Source organism: Chenopodium quinoa, unplaced genomic scaffold (assembly GCF_001683475.1).
Source record: "Chenopodium quinoa cultivar QQ74 unplaced genomic scaffold, ASM168347v1, whole genome shotgun sequence".
Taxonomy (NCBI): Eukaryota; Viridiplantae; Streptophyta; class Magnoliopsida; order Caryophyllales; family Amaranthaceae; genus Chenopodium; species Chenopodium quinoa.
In genome coordinates this window covers 1,747,268-1,756,786 of record NW_018744616.1, presented here as the reverse complement: position 1 = coordinate 1,756,786, position 9,519 = coordinate 1,747,268, and the positions used below count along the sequence as shown (strand labels likewise).

Genomic DNA, 9,519 nt, shown 5'->3' with positions numbered 1-9,519 from the left:
ATCCACCCCCGCCCCATCACCCATGGCGGGTATGGTTTTTATCCCCATCCCCGCCCACCACCCGCCAAACCAAGACCCATCCCCGCCCCACTGACATCCCTAACTAAGGGTAATTTTATTCCTTCATGACTTTTGTTTCCAGTTCGATAAAAAAAACTTTGACGATATTTAGCAATTTACTTGAATAGTCCAACATACCCCTTAATAAACAGACCGTATTTATCATAGACCATGATTATAAACTAGGGATGTCAGTGGGGCGGGTCAAGTAGGAGATCTGCCTCATCCCTGCCCCACTGGTGGTGGGGCGGGGATGGGGATAAAAACCATACCCGCAATGGGTGATGGGGCGGGGGTGGATTTTAAGTTGCACCCGCCCCATCCCCGCCCTGCCATACCCCACTTCATACCCGCCTCACCCCCACCTCATACCCACATCTATATATCTTTAAAAGCAAAATTACATACTTTTATACTGTTTTATAAAATAATTACGTGAAATATAATATTAATAACAATATTTGTACGACACTTATATTATAAACAAAAATGTGTGTAATATTAAGAATGTTTTATTTCTATTATAATCCGTATTAATTATGTAGGATTATGTATTTTAGAGATGGAGATCAGGTGGATCTTGGGTGGGGATTAGGCGGGTCTTTGGTGGAGATTAGGTGGGAATGGATATCCAAGTGGAGGTGGGGCGGGGATGGTTTTGGAGTTGTCTGGTGCGGGGATGAGGATGAATATTGGACCAGGCGCGGGAACATGGATAGGGATGTGGATGAAAATATTAGGTGGGGATGGGAATGGGAATGGGAAGACCAACATCCGTCCCGCCCCATTGACATCCTAGTACAAATTAAATATAAACTTGGTTTTGCCACGGAACACCTTTCACATACCCGCTGGTCCAAGCATATACTAGCGTTATAGCGTCTGGCGCACATAAAAGTATAAAACTCATTTGTATCTTGCTTGCTCAACTGCTCAAGTCGTTCTGTTTATGTTTCTTCTTTTTTAAAGACCAGTCAGCAACTCTCCTCTGAAACAACACTTGCAATCAAAACTCAACAATTTAATTTTTAATCAAGACAAGAATTTCAATCGTCAAACTCCAATTTTAATATTACTCAACAATTTAAACAATAACATCATTTGCCCAATTGCAATTCAAGAATCCCCAAATTCCAAAACCCTCTGATTTTTTCGAAGACCTAATAATTAATTAAATCACACTCTCCCAACTTCTTTGCTTGCTTCCTAAGATTTTCAATTTTTTCCCTTATTTAAAGAAAACTGCAAATCAAGCAAAGAAAGGTATACGATACTGTTCCAAAAATTCAATTTTTGTTGCGATTTTTGTATTTTTGAGGTAATTTTTCTTGTTGAAATTTATATTTGATGTTTTTCTGATGATGGGGTTTTACAATTTCTGTCTTTGATTATTCATTTTTTTTATAATTATTGCCAAATAATGTTCAAATTGACGCAAATTAGGTGAATTTGATTGTAAGAGGAGAAATTTGGAGCTGAATTGGTGATGTCACCTTCGGCTACTTTAAGGAGAAGGCTTCATCATGGTGATGTTGATGGGAGAAGACGTGAGCATTATGATTCGTCGGATTCCGGCAGTTTAGCTGAGCCATTGCTTGGGAATGATCGCGAGTATGGTGATAGAAATCGTGAGGTGAATTGATTTTACTTGTATAATGTCATTCGTATCGCCTTTGTAGGATTGTTTCAGTGTTTGTGAATGATGATTGTGTAATTTTCTGTTAATTTCAGCAATATTCTTTGGATGAGCTTTTGGATGATCCAGGGAGGAAGGTCAATCTCCATTGGTCTTTTATATTTTCTCAGCTGCTCGCGCAGTGGGCTCAGTGGCTAGGTACTATATGTGGAACTCATTAAACTGTTTAGTATTAGGAACTTGAATTGAATTTATTAGTTTGTGTTAAATAGTATGGAGTACTTTTTATTTTGTTACTGCATTGAACTGATTGTGGAATCTGCCTATTGCGATTTTAATCATATGTAGTGATGAGTTAGAACCGATTGTGGAATATGCCTTAGGTAGTTTTAATCACATGTTAGTAGTTAGAATCTGATATGCAGAAAAAAGCCGGCGCTATGTAGGAGGTAGACCAAGAAATTTCTTTTTCGGGGATTGAGAATGGTGAGAACGGAGAACTGAGAAGCTTGATAATCTACATTTCGTACCTTGAATATGTATGCTATATGGATAAATGATCATAGATGAGTATATACTTATTGAGTAGATTGAGCTTTAATCCTACATTGATCACTGATAGAATCCTGGATGGAATACAGACTAGAACCTTTATGTTAAACACTTAGCTACCCAATGAGATTCTTCTTGAAATGTGTAGGAAAGTGGAATGTGTCTAGCCAAAACTCTTCTTGAAATGTGTAGGAAAGTGGAATGTAGGCTGAAAAGAATTTTTAAGTGAAGGAAAAAGTAAAAATGTAAGAAATAATATCTATGCTTACTAGGTCCGAAACTGAAACAATCAAATAAAAAAGATAAATTCTACCCCAAGTTACTTATATCTAGTAAACCAAACTATACAATCATCTGGTTTGGGTTACCCATAAAACTCTCCTGGATGTACTGTCTTAGGTATTTCCAAACGATTTGTGATTACTTATTCAATATTTTATTTATTTTATGATTTTTTTTGGGGGGGAGTAATTTTCAAAAGCTTTAACAAGGCTTTAGTACCAACAGCGCAGTAAACAATGTACTCTGAAGTGCTAAATATAAAGGTGGTGAACTTTGTAGAATGTAAGATGTGCTTGGTTCTTGTCAAAAAAAAAAAAAAATTTGCTCGGTTAGGCAAGCTCAATAAAATTGCATTTGGCATTGGGTAGTTCATAGTTTATATATATGCCATATCATATCAGGCTCAATATTTACTATGGATGTGTTCCATTCAATTGACTTTAAAGTTTAAACTATTTGAATTTGTCTTAATTTGATTGAACTTATGTGAAATTATTGAAACATGTTGTAATAGTGAAATGAACATTTTCAAACTTTAATGAACTCTTGAACCTACATGAAACAAGCAACTAAGTTGAACATAACAGAGCCTAAGACTCAGCTGTGCTAGATCATGTGTAATATATATCTTCTTGTTTAGCTGAGGATTATGCCATTCACCCTAGCAATATGGTGTGCAGGCCAGGATTTAATTTTTTTGATTAAATTTTTTTTTTTTTGGCCTAATCCTGCCAATTTTTTTTAATGTTTTTTTACTGACAACATTGTTTTGTTCAGGTAATTTTGTTTTGCTCTGTTAAGCTAAAATAAATAGATGATTCACAGTAGCTTATTATCAAAACGTGGGAATTTTACCTCAACACTGGTGACTTAATATAGTATTTTTAGGGTCATCATAAACACTTAAAAATCCTCGTTGCATCTTAGCTGTTATTGTGCATTGCCTGCCTGGAAACTAGCTCTATACTTAAGTGTCAATGTGCAAGGGACCTTTCAGTGAAAGAAATACCACTTTCTGCTTTTTGCAATCTTCCTTGGTTTGAAGGTTGATATTCTCATAAATTTATTTTCTACTTAAGGCAGTGTTGGTCTGGTATTACTAAGCCTGTTAAAATTCATGACATCTTCATAGACAATCTAGGCATGATAATTTGAATAGCACTCTCCAAGAAAAGATGGTTTTTAGTCTTCATAGACATGGTAGCTTCCATCTGTGGCTCTAACAGCCTGTCGGCTGGCTTGATTCATCATCAATTTTGTTTGATCCCTCAATTTTTGTATTTATGTTTTCATGACCAATCCTTTCACCTTGATCGAGTCTCTTCTTTCTACAGTTCATTTAGAAGTCTGAAAGGAAGTTTTAAGTGAGAAATGGATGTTGGCCTTGATATCACTCTTCCCTGCGACTGATTTATTGCTTGGATAGTCTCTTCTGTTGCGTACTACTGTATTTTTTTTGTCTTATTCTATAAAATTCGTGGCCTGACGCTTTTATTTTACCTTAATTATGATACTAGAGATACTTATCTGCCTTTGGCAAGGTTTGTGAATAGTGAGAATTCTGGGAGGTACAGTTGTTCTCAACTTTGCATTTAGTCTGTCTGCATGATGGAAAGAAAATAATCTAGGTATAATGTGCACTCTTTATTATGTTTCAGAAGTGGTAATTATTCCTTAATTGAAATAATGGCTGATTAAATACTTGACAGTGTATTAGATATTGTGTCAACAGGAACTTGAGGAAAGCAGGATCTGTTATTCAATTTTTATCATGTGATAATTATCCCTTTCCTATGTCTAATTAATTTTTTAAATCATGATATTTCTGTCCAGCAAATATTGTTCTTGGCTCAAGGTCACTTTTTGGACGTCTTGTGGGTCCTGCATTCTCATCGCAAACACCTTTCCTGGCACCAGCTCTTACTTCATTACAGGTATAGTCAGTGTTAGGAATCAGGATGCTTTATTCTTCCTCAGTTGGCTATCTATATTTTCTTGTTCTAGTATATGTAAACATTATGTTTGTTTGGACCATAATGTCAGATATTCAAATATTATTTTATTTGTAATATGCTTAGATTTCTGAATACGCATTAATTACTAAAGTGATGCACTGATGCTCTGTCATATTGCTATTGTAGGAGGAAAGACTCAGACACCTTCAAAGCAGGCTGAAAGTTCCGTTTGATGGAAGCCGAATAGAGCATCAGGTTGATCTTCATTTCATGGTTGTTTGGACTCTAAAATATTTTTAATGCATGTGTTACGATATTTGTTATATTAAGTAGGCTTATTTAGTAAATATATCTAATAATCATACTTGTTATTTACGTATACTAACTGTAAGGACAATGGAACATGACAGTTTTTTGTAAATTGCTTGAGCAGCAGTAGCAATGCAGTAAAGTTTCTTTTGGCAGATTATTCCTTTAAACAATGAGAATAACACATGAGATATTATTTGCAGCTCTTTGGATAAACCAAATGAAATTATTAGGGTTCTGACAAGCTATACATTAGGTGTTATCTAGTTTTAATTACTGAATTAATCAAATTTGCTCAAACAATTTTTTGTTTCTAATGCGGCTGACCTGTTCAGCTTATTGTCTTGCTGCCTTCTTGTTGATTATGTTTGTCAGCTATGCTTTGCTATTAAATTCTGTGTACACATCCCTCCATCTCACCCAGAAACTATCTGAAGCTACTAATGATCATTGAATGGCCTCTTTAATCCTTTCTAAATTCATGTATTTTATCATGTCTATTCCTGATTGTCTATTGTAGATAAATTCTTGATTTTTTTTGTTCTGACATAGTTAATGCTTGCTTCTCTTTGGATGGATTAATACTTGCTCTTGAATTGTCTGATATTTGCATAATTTGCAAGCAATTTAACATATTTAAAGTATATCGGCACGGATTTTATACACCGAATGAAATCAATAAATGTTCTGATAGGACAACTACCAAAAATCAAAATCTACTATTAATTCTCGCTATGCGTAGTCCAATTCATCACATCCTTTGCATGTCATTACGTGACATGATTCGGAGCTCAAAAATCCACCCTTTCATTTTCACTTATAACTGTTACCTGTCTAATGTCAATATGGACCGTCAATATGGACCATCTTATTTCCATTGTGCATTTTTATTCTACATATTTGTTTATTTATATTTTCAAAAAAGAAAACTTAAATGTATGTTGATGCATATTTGATAGTATCACATTAACAAAAACAACTTTTTGCTTCCAGGATGCTCTTAAGCAGCTGTGGAGGTTGGCTTTTCCCAATAGGGAGCTCCCACCTCTTAAATCAGAATTTTGGAAGGAAATGGGCTGGCAAGGCACTGATCCCTCAACAGATTTTAGGTATGCTTACTGTTCGATGCTAGACTTCCAAATAAAAGCCATCCTTCTACTTACCAGAATCTGATTTTAGATGTCATTATCTTCTTATACTAGGGGTGGAGGATACATATCACTTGAGAATCTCATATATTTTGCCGAAAAATATCCGGTATGTATCCAACTATTCAGTCTTTAGATCTTTTTCATTGTTTACCATTTTTGCATTCATATTTTAACGTAATTTTGAATGTTCTCAATCTCTTGTACTTGTATTAGTGTTCCAATAAATTTTCCTGGTTATGAAATCCACATGATGTTGACACTAGGAGTGCAATCTTTAGAGTATAACTGTGCAGGGGGTAAGTCTGCTGAAAGCTGAGAGTAATGTGTAATAATCCAAGATCGGCTAACCATTGTCATCACCAAAAACCCTTTTTCCAGTAATGCTTACTGTTGAACTTGCTATTCCCATCTGCACTACATACCATTTGTGTAGTCTTGCATCTCCTTATGTAATCCTAGCAGCTCCATGTCCACTGCCTATCCTGATCCATCCCATCAAACTTTTCGAGCTCCTGTTAGTAATTCGTATTCCCTGCGTTTAAAGTTAAAGATACTCCATAGTATTTTAACTGTTGCAACTCTTTCAAGCTTCCATCTGGATCCTTCTTGATCATGTCTAGTATAATAGTTTCACCTGCACCTCATTTGATTTTCTTTGCCTGTAATGGTATTGATTCAACTCTATTACTTATCATGTTGTATAGGACACTTTTATTTTTCTCGGCATGTCTGTCCCTGTCTTCTTTTAACCATTGCTTTTGTAAAAGTGAGACATATTGTCGAGGAGAATTATTCTATATTCTATTTTAGATGTATAAATTCTTTTGTTTTGTTGATGTGGAATGTTTTCAGATTAGATTGGAGGGGGAAACTTACATTTATTAATGAACCTTCTCATTCTTTCAGGGGTCTTTCCAGTGTTTGTTGCACAAGAAAGATGGACAGCGGGCTGAGTGGGAATATCCCTTTGCTGTAGCTGGCATCAATATTTCGTTCATGCTAGCACAAATGCTGGATCTCCAATCTGGTAAGTCTCATTTACATGTCACCAACCTTTTATTAATCTTGTGAAAGTATGAATTAAGCCAGGGCAATGCCTGCATTCCCTACAACAGGAAGGGGGAAGGTTGATGTTTTCTTTACCTGAAGATACATGTTTGCACTTTTGTCTACCCTCTATTCTTTATATCCAGTTAATATGGAACAACTGAAGAAGCAAGGCTTGTGGTGGAAAAATTGTGTTACAATTTTCATAGAATAACTTTCTTAGAATTATTAGGATTCCTTGTTTAAAGCTTTATAAGGAATGGATTATAAGCCGTGGGATCGAAAATTTCTTGCAGGAAAGCCAACTTCCAAAGCTGGGGTACATTTTCTAGAGTTGCTTGCCCAGGATGAGATGGCATTTGACAATCTGTATTGTATAGCCTTTTTAATGATGGATGCGCAATGGCTTGCAAAACGTGCATCATATATGGAGTTTAATGTAAGTCCATTGTCTTTCCCTATCCTATCGCCTGGACATTCATTTTAGTAATAGAACGGGAGTTTAATGTAAGTCCATTGTGATTATTTTCCAGGATGTTCTGAAATCAACAAGAGCGCAATTAGAACGGGAGCTTGAGTTAGAAGATATCTGCAGTGTAAAAGATTTGCCTGCGTACAACCTACTGAGAAGATAATCCCTGACCCAATTTTATATCATCAGCAAAAATTTGGGTTTTCCATAAATTGTGAACAATGTAGTCATTTCCTTAAGAGCAACAACTCTATCAGGAACTCAAATCATGCTTAAAGATGTACAATGTTTAAGTTAGAATTAATCTTCTTCTTCTTCTTTTTATTTTTTTTTAAATTTTTTTTTTTTTAATTGCACTTATGGGTAAGCAATGTATATTATATAGTATCTGCATTCGTTCTATCTCATGTCCAAGTTCCAAGTGAATTTGGTAAATCTTGTAGATTGTCTATGGGTTGACTAAACTGAAAATAAAAAATTTATTCTATGACATGTGTCACTCTGTAAATAAAAATTTCCATATATATATATATATAACTAGTTTTGTACCCCGTGCGATACCCGGGTAGTTTATGGACTTTTAAGATAATTTTTTTTTTTATATATAATTCAATTTGATTGAAAATAGAATTCTAAATTAACTTTTTTTTGCTACAAAATCTATCTATATTTATCCAACGTAATACGACACTTGGCGAAAAGTTAAAACGCTAAATGATGATGTTGTCTTGTCGTGGCTTAATTATTAGTTTATTATTTGGTATTTTATCGAAAATAAAACTCTAAACAACAAACTTATTCTAAAATTCTATCCTAATTTGATTGAAAATGAAATTTTTAACTATCAGTCTATCTAAATCTATCCAAGGTGGCGCGACGCGTACTGATTTTTATCTTATGAACACTATTTAAATCTATCCATCGTGGCGCGACACTTGGTGAAAAGTTAGAACGCCAAGTGTCGCTACCTCATGACCTGCCTAAAAGTTTAGCTTTATTTATTAGTTATATGATAAGAAGGACCTTAAAATAAGAAGGATGAGAAGGAACAAATTTGCATATATTTTATATTAAATGTGCATTTTTTTTTTATATTGAATGTGCATAATTGTGTTTCAAACTGATAAAAAATTTTAATTTACTGGAAAAACGAAAATTATGCACATTTGTTCAAAAAATATGCACATCAAATGTAAGTCAAATTTTTTTTGCACATTTAGTACAAAAATTATGCACAAAAAATCCTTCTCATTCTTCTTATTTTAAGGAACTTCTCACCCTAAATCTTATAATGAGAAGGAATCTTGGTCGTACATATAAATTCAACGATGCACATTTCACCTCCACGAAATGCACATTTAGCACAAAAAATATGCACATTTAATACAAAAGTTATGCACATTCAATTTTTACTTTCATTTTTCTTCTTAACTGCAACAACCTCTCTCTGTGTGATCTCTCTTAAACCTGGCAATCCTGACCTAGACCCGATGACCCGACCCGAATGACCCGACCCATGACCCGAAATCGACCCGAAACCAGTTGTTTCGGGGTTTTCTGATGTCCTGCGGGAGAGTTACAATTTCGAGACTGGAACCGGACGCCTGTACCTGCAAAACAAACGGATGCTCCGGATGATTGGAGATCCGCCTCCGACGGTCAAGTTAGTACTTGATTAAGGAGTAATTAATGCGGAAATAAAAGTGATTGGGTCTCTCTAGGTGAGAGTGTTAAATGTGCGTAATCCCCCTTAATGAGGATTAAGGGAGGTATTTATAGACTTGGGAAACGTGCCAATCCTAGTTTTAGGTTAACCTAGGGCTGATTGGGCTTCCCTTGGAAGTTGGGCCTAGGTGGCCGGTTTCTCCATTAGGCATGGAGGATGCCACGTGTCATGACATAATAGGTCCAGGGTGGACAAATAGGCGTGTGCCACGTGGCAAACCCTGGCAGTTCCAACTGGGGGACACTTGGCAGGACCTGATTGGCCCACGTGGCGCATTCCGATTGGTGGGAGCAAAATCCCCTAATCATTTGCCCCTCACAGGTGGCACG

General features: G+C 35.6%; 1 protein-coding gene across 2 annotated transcripts; it reads left to right on the top strand.

Annotated features, from left to right (window-relative positions):
- The first annotated feature begins 955 nt into the window (after nucleotides 1–955).
- Nucleotides 956–7,956, top strand: LOC110700037 (ELMO domain-containing protein B-like). 2 transcript variants are annotated; one of them, XM_021877529.1, is made up of 10 exons: nucleotides 956–1,323; nucleotides 1,504–1,693; nucleotides 1,792–1,894; nucleotides 4,364–4,464; nucleotides 4,672–4,740; nucleotides 5,788–5,903; nucleotides 5,997–6,051; nucleotides 6,852–6,972; nucleotides 7,289–7,431; nucleotides 7,526–7,956. In XM_021877529.1, exons 2-10 carry the CDS (start codon nucleotides 1,547–1,549, stop codon nucleotides 7,625–7,627), a joined length of 957 nt encoding a protein of 318 aa, XP_021733221.1. In that variant the 5' UTR covers nucleotides 956–1,323; nucleotides 1,504–1,546; the 3' UTR covers nucleotides 7,628–7,956. The 2 variants fall into 2 exon arrangements, with proteins under 2 accessions (XP_021733221.1, XP_021733220.1); XM_021877528.1 differs by having other exon boundaries at nucleotides 956–1,378.
- Nucleotides 7,957–9,519: the final 1,563 nt, after the last annotated feature.

What these genes read in the sequence shown, in the direction of transcription:
- LOC110700037 (XM_021877529.1), top strand. Translation starts at nt 1,547, where the DNA reads ATGTCACCTTCGGCTACTTTAAGGAGAAGGCTTCATCATGGTGATGTT. An exon ending in GAAGCCGAATAGAGCATCAG is followed by an intron (nt 4,741 to 5,787) that starts GTTGATCTTCAT and finishes TTTTGCTTCCAG; the next exon opens with GATGCTCTTAAGCAGCTGTG. An exon ending in ATTTTGCCGAAAAATATCCG is followed by an intron (nt 6,052 to 6,851) that starts GTATGTATCCAA and finishes TCATTCTTTCAG; the next exon opens with GGGTCTTTCCAGTGTTTGTT.